Source organism: Phoenix dactylifera, chromosome 9 (assembly GCF_051530095.1).
Source record: "Phoenix dactylifera cultivar Ajwa chromosome 9, Ajwa_hap1_PhDact_Kaust_v1.1, whole genome shotgun sequence".
Classification (NCBI taxonomy): Eukaryota; Viridiplantae; Streptophyta; class Magnoliopsida; order Arecales; family Arecaceae; genus Phoenix; species Phoenix dactylifera.
This window is the reverse complement of record NC_143198.1, coordinates 530,665-544,674: the sequence shown is the minus strand read 5'-3', so window position 1 is coordinate 544,674 and position 14,010 is coordinate 530,665. Positions and strand designations below refer to the sequence as shown.

At 37.9% G+C, this 14,010-nt stretch overlaps 1 protein-coding gene across 2 annotated transcripts in view; it reads right to left on the bottom strand.

Annotated features, from left to right (window-relative positions):
• Nucleotides 1-14,010, bottom strand: part of RNL (RNAligase) — a 39,561-nt gene that overhangs the window by 20,407 nt on the left and 5,144 nt on the right. For both annotated transcript variants that reach the window (XR_015968537.2, XM_008798436.5), the window contains exons 3-13: nt 12,819-12,869; nt 12,516-12,598; nt 12,322-12,421; nt 11,001-11,079; nt 8,596-8,719; nt 7,768-7,874; nt 7,402-7,530; nt 6,009-6,073; nt 5,724-5,888; nt 430-590; nt 232-263 (exon numbers count right to left, since the gene is read on the bottom strand). Coding sequence is in view for 1 of the 2 variants with exons in the window: in XM_008798436.5 (XP_008796658.4) it covers nt 232-263; nt 430-590; nt 5,724-5,888; nt 6,009-6,073; nt 7,402-7,530; nt 7,768-7,874; nt 8,596-8,719; nt 11,001-11,079; nt 12,322-12,421; nt 12,516-12,598; nt 12,819-12,869 (1,096 nt within the window). In the remaining variant the exon portion in view is untranslated. The remainder of the gene's footprint in view (nt 1-231; nt 264-429; nt 591-5,723; nt 5,889-6,008; nt 6,074-7,401; nt 7,531-7,767; nt 7,875-8,595; nt 8,720-11,000; nt 11,080-12,321; nt 12,422-12,515; nt 12,599-12,818; nt 12,870-14,010) is intronic.

The window sequence follows — 14,010 nt, the reverse complement described above, 5'->3', positions numbered from 1 at the left end:
TAGCACCAAAAAAAAAACATGGTTAAAGATAAGACTTTCCAAATAAAGAACATCAATGGTAGTTCAGTGACCATCTGATCCTCATTAACATTTCAAATAAGAAATGAGACAAAAAGAACATGGTTAAAGATAGAAATTGGAACTGTATAGATAAAATTAAACATGATGGTCAAAATATTCTAGTAAACATAGGAGAAAGCACATAAAACAACAGAGAGAAAAGTTCCTTACCCCTGTACAATGGCCACAGTCCTGGGTTTCTCCTGTAAGGAGGGGAAAGAAAAGGAAGACAAAAAAAACGAAAACAAGGTTATACAACTCAAGGAAAAAAAAAACTATGACAAAAATACAAATCTTAAAATAGACAAAAGCTAAATCACATTTTGTTTCGAGAACAAAAGGTGTATCATTTGATATTTTCAAGCAGACCTCATTTCTTGCTGATATCGCCGAAAAACAGAGTCACTATGGACATGGATAACCATCTTAAAGTAAATATTGTCAACTGATAGAGAATCAATTTTGTGGTAGTTACAATAACACTTGAAAGCAGCAGGAAAATGCCTTTGTCTCATCAAACGGATCATCTCCTGTTGTATTTTACAAATAAAAAGATCACAGGACAACTTAGGTCAGAAATTACAAATATTAAAGAAACAAATAAAATCATTTTGAAAATAGCCACAGCAACAAATAATATAATAAGAACTACGTAAATTAAAGTGTTACTGAAGCTCGCCAACATAAACTCAGGATAGAAGGCCCCATAATCACCACATATTAAACAGATGAAAATAATACTCAGATAATAATTGCAACATATAACCACACATAAAACCAGCAAGGAAATATTCTTAAAAAGTTTCCATTGCAAATCCACTTATTTACTTAACTTAGTTCAGCCAGTTCAAATTTTGGTTTACTTAGCCACCATTTCATTATTTTGTGATCGCCACTTACCGGTCAAACCAACAAAACAGGTTCTTTGTGTGTGTGTGTGTGTATACACACACAAACACACACACACACACACACACACGTATATATACGTACATATATATATACATATATATATATACACACATATATATATACATACATACATACATACATACATACATACATACATACATACATGTACATATATATACATACACATATCAAGAAGCCCGAAAAGCAAAATATAGTGTCATATCTTGGAGGATTGAAGCCAGAAATTGAGTAAGTCGTGCAACTCCAACCCTATTAGATGCTGAACAACATGATACTATTAGCAACAAAAGTTGAGAAGCAACAATTAAGAATAAATAAATCACACTTTCCAAAGTATAGAGATGGAGCATCCAACTAGAGGAATTCCGTGTCAAAGACATCAGTATCCTCTAAATGCAGTATCTCCCAACCATCTCGAAAGGACAAATGTATCCTCAGTAACCCCAATCGTTCCAACATTGTCACCTCTAACCCTCACAAGCATGGTACGTTGTACCGGCTCGAACCAGGTGGCACAGGATGTAACGTACTGTACCGGTACCCAGTACAGGTGGTGTACAAACACTTGGTATGTCAAAAAAAATTTATACCGTACCGTACCGACACTGTGCTAGTGTGGCACCAGTACGGGGTCCGGTATCGAGATAGCGAACCTTGCTCGCAAGTGTTTCAAGTGCTAAACGTTTGAGCATATTGCACATATAGAAAGCTTGTCTCTTTAGTGGAAGAAGAATCGTGAACAGAAGAGAAAGGAGAAGATCAGCCAGTCAAGTGCGATGAGCAAGGCTCAAGCGAAGAAGAATTAGTGTATGCCGATCAAGGTGAAGCTTGGTGGTCCGCAGCAACTTTGATACGAATATGGTAGTTGCTGAAGAAGATTGGTTATGCTCCAACATCTTCCATACTAAGAACACTTCACAAGGGCCATATATTCCTCACTAGCAACAAACACAGGAATCACAGATGATGCTACAACATGGGCATCACACCTTAGCTGCAGTGAAGGTCATAATTAACAATATAATGGTCTTGAAGCATCTTGATTTCTTCGACGATGATCTACGAAAGCTAGAATATGGTTTGCTAGGCCCTCCAGCATGTGCATACCAAAAGCACCAGGAGTTGGCCCACGAGGTCATGAAACAGGGCACTGTGCACCTTAAGAACAACAATGCGGCCCTATCCCTCGACCCCAAATTCATCAAATCCATGACCAAGTGGGATGTCAACTACACTGAAGTTCAAATTCTCGCCTCTAAGTTCATTCTTCAAGAGAGCAGCCCAACATTCCACAATGTTGGAATACCCTGCGGAAAGCAGAGTTCTTCATGTGTTCATGTCCCGAGAAGGCTACCCACAACATGCAGAGAACTCTCGATGGCCTGCTGTTCTGTTGGATGGTGGAACTAGGACATCTAGACCAACTTCTACATCCACAGTTCGAAGACCCATCTGCATACAAAGATGAAGTGATTACTACAGGCTTGCCTGCATCACCGAAAATTACAGTTGGTCAAGTTCAATTCGCTACCGATGATGCCGAAGCATGGCGTGCCCGAGGAAAGACTATTATTTTGGTGAGGACAAAGACTAACCCAGAGGATGTTGATGCCATGGATGCGGCAGTGGGAATTTTGACAACAAGAAATAATGATGCGGAAGGGATGGGACTCTACAGGACAGAGCACATGTTCTTTGCTTCAAATGAAAGAATAAAAGTTGTGAGATAGATGATAATGGTAGGAAAACTTGAACAGAGGCACACAGCATTAGATCTCCCCTTGCCTACTAGAGATCTAACTTTGACGATATATTTCGTGCTATGGATGAACTTTCAGTGACTAACAGATTATTAGATCCTCCGATTCATGGGTTTCTGCCAGAGGGTCACATTGAGGACATTGTGGTTCAACCATCTTTGGACACTGGCATGATAGAAGGAGGAAGTCGCGATATGCTTCTAGGCCAATGGTCTTTAATGTCTCCAAATTCAACCTACGCGTCAAATGAGCTTAACTTGAAGATGTTGCACAACATGGCTCATGCTGGAAAGACAACAATACCACATCTCATCAAGCAAGCCCACTCGTGAAGAAGTACAATGACCATGGGCAGCCTATCATGTTGCAAGGCCCCAAGCTATGCTTCCTGTATCTCTCCACTCCGTTTGACCCTGGTATTTATTTTATCAATCATTCAATTGCACTTATCCAGATCTCGTCTTCTCATCAAACTTTGAGGACTATATCTTCTTGGTTTTCATAGTAGTGCGATTTGCCACCGAAACATCGTGCAACAAAACATTTGATGGCCCTTTCAAAGTTCTGAAATGTATCGATGATAATGCCTACAAAATTGAACTTCTTAGAGATTGGCGTACCTGCAACATTCAAGATAGTTGACTTATCGCCTTACTATGAAAACCAAGAAGACCAAGACTTGAAGGCGAGTCTTCTCCAACCAGGGAGTATGACGCCAAAGTGCTTAGGATGCACATGGGTCGCGAGTTTCGGCCGCACGGGTTGTAGATCCCGTACGCGTGGGCACCTATGTTTTGATGATTAGTTATTTTTCTATCTCAAAAAAATTAGATGTTAGTTTTGATTTTTGTGAATTTTCTTTTTGAGAACTATTAATATTATTAGGAAAGTTGGTAGTTAGGATTTTTTGAGTTAGAATAAAACTTGGAAACCCACATTAAAAGGTTGAAGAAAAGAGCCCTCTTATACTACTTATAAATACCCCCATTAGGACTCTTCTTGTGATCATATCAGAGATAGTTGAGTTATTAATTAGTGATAATTCTCTTATGAAAATTGTTATTGCCTTCTCTCTACTGCTCCCTTTTGGTGAATTCGTAGAATTTGCGAGTGAGCATGTGAGAGTTGTACCCAAAGTTTGCCGTATTGGTCGGTACCGTACTGTACAGGATTTATTGTACTATATCGGTTAAAGTATGCCAAACCGACCGGTCACCGGAACCCATGGTCTGCCGTACCGGTCCGGCCTGGGACCGATACCGAATCAACGTGAAATCCGGTACCGGTAGTTTATTGTTGAAGAACCGGTACGGAACCGGTACGCCACCGGTTCGGACCGGTACGGGACCGGTTTCGTACCGGTCCGGGCTGCCACCGGTACGCCAACCGGTACCGATACGGCGGATCTTGCTAGCGGAACCGGTCGGTTCAGCTTGTACCGAACCGGTGCCGACGGGTACCAGTACGGTACAACGTACAAAAACGGTTACGACCCAAACTGAGTCGGAACCGATCAGTTCCATACTTGTACCTGTGCAAACCGGGCCGGTTCGCGCCGGTACAAGCCGGTACCGATGCGAACCGGTCCAAGCACATTTTTCCCAAGCGTGGGCGCGCGGAGAAGAGCGCCCACGCGGCTGGAGCCCGCGTGGGCCTCTTAATGCAACAGAGTGGCAATTAAAGCCACTCTGTGGCATTTAACGCGTCCGCACGGACGCGGTGATTTTTTTTTTGGGAAGCACGCGTGGACGCGCAAGCGGGGAACTGCGCCCGCGCAGGCTGCCAGCCTGCGTGGGCCATTTAAATGCCACTCTGTGGCATTTGACGCGTCCCCGCGCTTCCGCGGACGCGTTGTTTTTTTTTATGTCCGTGCGTGCGCGGCTCCAGTTCGGTACCGGTTCCAAGTCGGTACCGAACCGAAACCGTACCAGTGCCGGTGCTCACCGGTACGCCGGTACGGTCGGTCCGGCGAACCTTGATATCGGTACCGAACCAGTACACAATTTCGTATCATATCGACACTAGGTACGCTTCGCCATCTCGTATCGTACCGCGTATCAACACTGTAATAAGATGGTATCGGAACAAGGTCCGGTATTGAAATGGCGACCTTTGGTTGTACCCTTGGATTGTTCGGCTAAGGTGGTGCTTTTGGCCTCGGAACAGAGTTACCTGCCCTTGCTCTTCTTCTAATTATCGTTTGCCCCTGTTGAGAGCCTATTGGCTTGCAAATCATCGCCATCTTTAGGTGCCAACCCCTTGCATCGTTCATGCCATAGTGAGGTTTCTACCTCACCACAATCAGTTGCATCGACATATCCATTGTCCTTCAAGTTTTCAGCTCAAGTTCAACACCTCCCCGGCATTACAAGGTATCATTCATTACATCATCTAGCTCAACTTGGAGAACATCTAGCTCTCAAAGAGGTGCTCCACTAACACAAATGCACCAAATTCTTGAACAAGATAGTATTTGATTTTGACACATACAAGACCAGTTGGGAAGTAAAGAGATAAGCCTTGTAAATTACGTCATTCAAGCTCATGGAACGTAATAGCCCAACTTAATTCCTCTAAACTTCTAAAAGGGGGGAGTGAGAAAATCTTGAAATAAGGGATAATTCCAAATTTAAAGGAAAAACATAACCAAATAGTCAATTGATTTAATTTTCAAACAAAATTTCCAATTTTATTAGGTTAGAAAATCCATCTATTATAAAAAATATTTCACAAACTTCCACATATTCATAAAAGTTGTGTTCATTAATACATATGTAGAAACTTAGAAGTACCAAGAGTAGTTTGCTGAAAAATGAATAACTACAATCACATTGTTGAATTAGACAATCAATTCTCATGTTGCAAACAATTATCCAGCCATAAAGGATTTCTTGATTTTATTTAAGAAAATCTAGATGCAAAGCTAAATTGATAATATAAAGAACAAATGAGGTAATTAATGTAGCCTACCTGCAACTTGACAGTTGCATAATCTGCAGGATGAGCTTGTAAAAATTTTGAAAGGACTGATCGATCAGCATTTCGAGAAAGGACACCAACATCTCCATTTCCAAACCAATCAGAGTAATCTGGACACATAGAAGTCCCAGCACTCTCGAGAAGTGCTTTGATTTGCTATAGAAATAATATTAATGTCAGAGAGATGTTGAAACATTGAAAATTAATGGAATCTAAAAGTCAGATTATGAAACAGGCAGCATCCGGTAGAACAAAAGAGGACGAGAAGAATAAAACCTGCTTTTCATCTGACCTATTAGCAGCACACACTTCACGCAAACTTGGTCCTAAATCAAGGTCAGCTGCACACAAAAGCAAGATTTGTTACTTTTTGCTTATGAATGAAAAAGTTAGCTTATTGAATCAAACAGTTGCATTACAAGATTCTAACCAAACATGTGTATATGCACCTAATATAATCAGTAAAAAAAGGGAATAATACAAAATTCCCAGTTCTAAAATACTATGAGACTTCAAAAACAAGTTTCCTAACCATTTCTTCCCAGGCAACAAAAACTGTTTTTACTAAGTGGTTGTGTGTGGGTTTAGCAAGGTTCTTGTAATAACATCCAAAGATAAGATAGGCAATGTGAATTATCATGTTACAGGTATATGACACGTTTCTTGATGGGAAACAGGGAAAGAAGAAAGCTGCAATTTATTTCAGAAACAAAGTCTTAAACGGTAGATGGTATGGAACCAAATTGTAAGTTGTTTATTGTAAGGAAATGATGCAATTTTCATTAAAGATTGAGGATTTGTTGATCCTCTGGAGGCAGAGGCCTAGCATTTTTATGGTCTCTCAAAGGAGGAGGCCAAACAACAGACCAAAAGAAAAGAATGTGTACTCCCGTGATACTCAGAGTCCTATGCAGGCCTAGCCATTATGCAGCCATTTACACTAAGCAACGCCACATATGCAATAATTCTGCATGCCAAACAGCATAATCTGCTCCAATTTTCTCAAAAAAACAGAGACCGACATCCACCAAAAATCTTCTTTTCAAACCAAATCCCAAAGCGAAAAAGTCTATCAAAACGGACTGCAGGCAGCAAGAAGGGGCAAAAACTAAAGGATTAGCATAACATGATTAGAGCCGCATTTTGCTGCACAAAGCACACAAGATAACATCTGTAAAGTGATAAAGTATTTCACAGTAGGGCAGCAACATTCCTCACAAGAAGGGATCTCAAGATATAATACGGATCAGAAAATGAGAAAAATGAACTATAGAGAAGTCTAACAGGAGAATGCAAAAAGACGTGAAGACTTCCCATTTCAGATGGTCCAATCCAGGATTGGCAATATATCTTAACAAAATCCTGAGTAGATGAAGAAAGTCTTTTGGTAATGTGTATCTTAGTCCAGAATATCGGCAATATTGGTCAGTCTATGCTGCTAATTAGATCTCTTGCTGCCCCAATGTTGCAGTATGAATATGTCCCAATGTCAATTTGTTTCCATTTACTTCTATGACTCTACTGTTCCATTCAATTATCTTAGCTTTTACACTGTCTTCTTCATTTTATTCCTGACTTATACCATTCAAAAATTATATTTCTGACATAAAACAAAAAAAATAAATTTCGAAAGATAAGTTATGTAGGAATCTAAAACTTAATGGGCTACCTCCAACAAATGGCGACGGAGGGAACTCCTTCAAAACTTTCTCCATATGTTTTGAGCTATCATGGCTAACAATACGAGCAACCAAACCTTCCAAAATTTCACCTTGTACCTTTACATGATCTTTTGACCCTGCAAGTCAGCCAATAAAAAGCTTCAGTTCTCATAGAACTTCTAAAAGATCAAAGAGTGCCATCAGCTTCCTAGACAACAAAAATGGAAAAAATAGAGTTATGATTTTAATATTTTAGAAGTTCAACAACTGCAAATAAGCACTTCAATGTCAATACCAAACAAGAATAATCAAAACTAACTAAAGAAATATTTCTTAAATTAATAATTTGTAGAGCAAGTTTCAATTATGATTACCTGGTACAGATATGTCAGCAACTTCATCAAGGGCTTTGCATACAGGTGTTGCAGTTCCTTCTTCACATAGTGCATCATATGCAGCAAAAAAGGAAGTCACAGATTTCCTTGAGTAACAGAAGAAATTGAGTCAGGAAAAAAGAATTTCTTTCACGGATCCATATAAAAAAAATGCAGACAACTCAACCAAATAAAGTTAATTTTCCAGCATAAGGAGTTGGCTAGTATTCAGAATTTAAAATGAGAAAAATGGAAAACAAGAAATACACTAGGGCCGAGTTAAAAGAAATTTATAAACAACATGACATTCAAGTGTCCAAAAATGATGTCTTATTACAATTGTAGTAATTGGTGAGGACAAACTTTTTATAGATTATAATTTTTAATGCAGAATAATGTGCAAACTATTGATGAAATATCACTGAATAGAACCTAATTTTTCCTGCTGGGGTATCTATTGTGAAGAAGAAATGATGAAATATTATAAACACAAACAATACAACTCTTCCATATAATTGGGAATTTGGGATCAACATGATGGCCAAACCATACAGCTCTAATGACGATTAACAAGTACCAACTATCAGCCTTTGTTTCTCAATTATGTTTATAATAATTGAGCTACATGTAGAAATGGTATTCAGAAAGAACATGATTAGTCTGTCAATTTCGCCAGGAAAATGGCATATCAAAACCAAGGTACTTCAGTGGGACAAGGTCAAATTGCAAAATATCTTCTGCAAAGATGTCAAAAAAAGATAAACCCTCATTATTATACATTTGATAGCTATAAGCCGGTGAAATAGCTAGATGAACCTAGATCTTCACCTTGTTGAGAACAACCAAACATGGTTTGTTGGTAGCCGCCACTTCCTACAGAATGCAATTAACTCAGGAGTAGAGTAAAATTTTGGCTTGCCATGGCCCAATGCTGTTACAGCTGTCACCACGACTGTCCAAAAGTAACAGGAACAAAAGTATCAAGAGATCACTAACATAAAGTAACTGATAAAGATTTTGCAGAAAATAAACAAATGGACTCCATCGAAACAAAAGCAACAAGAAATAGCATGATCTAAAATAGTTGCAAAAAAAGTAAGTGAAACCAAGAGCTTACTTAAACACAAACAAGAGACCACCGACATGTTGCAGTCATGAAATCAAGAAAAACAGAAAAATAAATCCTCTCATAGAAGGTAATGATGAAGAATTGCATGTTGCAACAATTCCAGTCAATAGATGGCACACCATGCATGTAGTGTTCAGTCATAATCTCGCACATACTGGCACAAAAAGATTTCTTGGTCTCTTAGGAGATTCACAATATTTAGACTATATGATATTTCCTTTTGTCGATTTTTTCAAATATAGACTAATTTTTAACTATTCTTAACCATTGTATAAAGATATTTACCCAGGTTTTACATCTTGGAACTAGATCCCTATAGTATGGCATGGTAAAACATCACACGGTATGATATGCCCATGTAAGGACACATACTAATGGTGCTAAGTCGGCACAATACCAATACCATGTGTCAATATGGTACCATATCGAACCCCTGTAGTGTATGGATTCCCTACTGGTACGGTGCAGTACACCCTATATAATGATTTTAGTTAACCTATGCACTGCATAGTTCCTAGTAATTTGACTGATACCCCTACAAACTGTTTTATACTTAAGTGTATCTTCTTGAAACATGACAGTCTGTTCATTTAAGAAAAGATTTTAAGGGAGGAAATTTGTGTTCCTTAATTTATGTCTCAAGATCAAGTTGCTGATACAATTACTAGTCACAGCCAAGTCATTGTCTGATTTCATTTGTGAGTTGTAAGAATTCTTACTTTAAAATTTAACGCATATTAGACTATTAGCTAGATGGATATTTGAAAATAGGCTGAACCAGTCTCAAAGCCAACAAGTCGTAATTAATATTGTGGCCAGGCATGGGCATGAAGACTTAGGCCACTTGGCTGATGGTTATGGTGCACTCAAATAGATGGATGAAGATGTGCTCTGTTAGATTGCCCCACATCTAAGAAACTTATTTCTCTTTCTTTTCTTCTTATCTTCTCTCATCATCACTCTTCCAATATCACATTGGATTCTCTTCTTTTATTCTGTCTTATTTGCTTCAGTCTGAATATCCTCACAGCTTATGCCTTCTAAGGCAAATCTATCTTACAGACTGATGAATTTTTGCCCTTCACATCTAGTTGAACAACCAATGACGGGACCTTGAGCCCAAGCAAGAAAGTGATATAGAGACAGGAAAGAAACTAATACGGACAAATTAGAAGACCTTCTATTCTACTATTTCCACTAGGAAATGAGACTGTAAAACATATTGCGGGGATGCAAAAGAATGAATATCCCCTGATGTTGCTTGGACATCACTTGCATTCCAGCATGCCTTTAGAACACCCCAGTATGAGTTTCATGCATATGTACTTATTTATGTATAAATTAGTAACCTTGTCCTGACAACATATTTGTGGATCATTTAGTATTGAAATTATATTATAAAAAAAAAAGAAAGAGCACATCAGTATGCTTAATATGACGCAATTCTAGTGACGGATCGGACAATCTAGAAGTAGTGTATTCTAGTGACGGATCGGACAATCTAGAAGTAGCGTATTCTAGTGACAGATCAGTCTATCTAGAAGTAGCGTATTTTAGTGACAAATCAGACATCTAGAAGCCTCTCAACAGCTTTCCAGAAAGGATACTACAGATGGTCAAGCCATTGCAGAGTGGCTTTTGATAATACAAACTACCATAAGCCAATAGAACTTTTATTTGTATTCTAAAATTAGAATCTGGATGGCTAAACTAATTACTTGTTGATATAGCTTCTTCACCCTTCCTTTTAAAATCAATTATAATACATGATGAAGTGGTTAAAGAAATCCAGTTGTTGGTGAATACTAAAAAACCATGGTTGAATAGGAAAACCAAGTAAAGAAGAAACATAATATTAGCAGTTTGAATTATATAGAAGGTATAAATATTGTAGATAAGTACCATCTAAAGAAACAACACAGCTTGATTTGCAACTACTTGGAGCATGGCTTACATGGTAGTTACAAAAATATCGATACAATACAAATAGCAGATGTCACAATGGGAATCATATTATGCAGGAATAACATCAAGTATTTCCATTACCTTCAGAATAAAAAATGACAAACATTAAAATACTTAATGTAAACAACAATCCTTGTACCATAATCATCAATAGGTCGTTGCCCATGGTCTCCTAAAACAGCAGTGACTAATTCCATTGATATACAAACACGCTTTTTCTACAACAAAAAAAAACATATACGGTGAGGATCAATTCATCTTGTGGAAAAAGTAATGAAATACTACAGAAAAGTGAATGAATGCCAATTGCACATTTGTACAAAAAGAAATAGTTGCAGCATGACAATTCTCCTGGAAGGCCTACAAGTATCTATGTCTGCATGTGTGCTTTTATAAGATAGAGTGCAAGAAGAAGTGCATCACAAGAGGAACAAGCAGGGAAGGTGCATGAGTACAAAGAGAATATCATTAAACATTTTTTCCTTTTCAACTAGATGAAAAAAGTCAGGTAGTCGCTAAGAATAGCATGAGATATTACACTCCGCATGACCCGACATACAACCTAGCTTTCCTTATACTAGATTAAGAACATATGCAAGTCAAGATGACAACTCAAATAGCAAATGGTTATATATAGACTCACAGATTAGATCATTTATAGACTGCTTAACTTTACCCCAAGCCCTCGGACCTCCTATCTGTGAGTTAGTGGAAGGCACAGGTTTTTTGGCTCCTAAATTTTGTATAAAATGGAGCACATTTTTTCTCCAATTCATGAATCAACTCAGGAAACTACATTAATTATTGTATAGCAGTGGTCTAGTACTCTTGATGGTGAAAGAAAAGTCATATATGCCTATAAAAATGCCCATAAGAGCAAATGTAGTGGAAGGGTAAGATTTAGTGCAAAGGTACTGAATAGTATAATTGACAAATGATGTGCATGGCATTGTTCCTTTTGCACCACATTCACAAATATCAGGAACCTCGAGAGCTCCTTCAACAAGGCCAAATACATTTTGAATACAGTCCTACACTCCTACCTATGTACAAACACCATAACTGAAAATATTTTAACAAGAGAAAACTATTTTTTTCAGTCAACATGATTAGAAGATCCAAATACAAGCTGAAATGATTTGAAAGAAGTGTATGATAACAAGAACATAACTTCCTTGCAAATTACTTCCCTGTATTGTTCCTATTAGAAGCTAGAGCAACACTCCTTTTATACTAATAAATTAATGCTGGCCCTTTATTCCATCATACCACAAAGTAAATAATTAAATCTAAGTAAAAACTCAGGTTATTTCAGCTTAATTGAGCCTTACTGATAAAGTTTTTATGGAATAGCTCTTATGGAGTTTGTAACAAGCAAATACCTCAACGAAATATATGCAGAAAGGTTAAAAGCTCAAAAAAGTAATTGATGATGTTACACAAAAATAACAAGCAAATACCTCAAGGAAATCATTAAACTCTGCTTGCTTTCTTCTTGCTTCAGGGCCCCATGCCTCAAGAAACATTCGACCCAGAACAAAAACACCAACTGCAGTATACCTATTCCAAAGTATTATCTTCTCAATATCATGCTTCCGAGATAGAATAACATAGATTCGAACAAAAACTAAGACCATGTTGTTTGCAAACATACATGTTCCCAAAGCTGTTCTTTGCATATGCTCCACCATCATGACCCGCATACATAAAAAGAGACCCGGAGTGTTTAAGTGAGACCTAAAATAATTAAAAGTAACATTCAGAACAATGATACCCAGTAAGTTTGTTCAGCCAAATGTTTTATGTGGGCCCTTTTCAGAACTATTATAATTGATTCCAAAAGGCATCCACTTATCTGAAGGACAGCCATCAAAGAGATTACTGATATTTGAACTACAGACGATACACTACCATGACCCAGAGAGTGTAGAGCAAGCAAATAATAGTTGAGTTATACCTCTAAGGTTGCTTGGCCGTGAGACACCATCTCTATCATCCGTGTTCTAACCTGCAGTTGGAAGTAACCAATTACCTAAGCCTTGAGGGGCAATGTGGATGTAACTTCCCAAACTGTATACACAATCAAATACGACAAATATGAAACAGGAAAAAAAAATGAAGGGATTCAGAAAAAGAGAAAAATACAATGCCTCAGTAAGATGCACAAGATACAATACCAAAACGATATAGTTGGCGAGCATTAGCACGCTTGTATTTGAATTACATGAGAAACAGAATCGTGCCTAGAGTTGTACAACATCCATACATACATTAAATGAGATCGGATAAAAAAACTCTGAACATTGCTGAGAGTTAATAGTCACAAAATAGCAAGCAATTACCAAAGGGCTGAAAACAAATAAGTTCGTAGACCTAAAGTTGATTTAATTAACAATGATAAGCACACTAAATTTCTTAGTTTTGGGCTATGTTTGGGGCCAATTTGGTTAAGATTACTGAAAGTCTTGAATTTGCTAATCTTGGTTCTGAATCATTGGTGAGCCTCTTTTAGAGTCCACAACAGTCCCAAAGACCGAAGATACATGACTGTTTGTTACATAAAATCTAACATTCAGGAGATGATGGAAGCAGGAAATTTTCATGGTAGCATCTTGGGCTCCTAAAAACAGTGGAAGGAATTAAAGAGAGTTGACACCTCCAGCTGCAAAGCATGAGAATATTTGAATGGAATCCCTAAACTATGTATTCAACGAGTTCTCAAGCAGCAGTCCCTACGCTCTTCACTCTTATTCCTTGTGCTCATTTAAATTTTAAGCAACCTTAACTTATATAATCTGATTTTACCTATTTCCAGATTCATATTTGGAGTCCTAGTGGAATCTACCACTTGTTGGATCAAGAAACTCATAAGGAAGTAAATCAACAGTTCTTGTCAATTAGGCTCCTTATGCCATTATTTGATAACTTGGAAACTATAACTTATATTTTACAAAAAATCAAGATTTGTTGTAATTTAGGGTGAAACCACCATCTATTTATATCCCTCTCTTGGGCAGTCTTTAACTTGGTTTTGATAAGGAATAGCAAGATAAACAACCACAAACCTACAAAAAAGAAAGCCAAGTTATGAAGTGGAAAGGTGCTTCAGGTTTCTTATGCAATCAATGCATGCCTTGATTCCTTCAAGG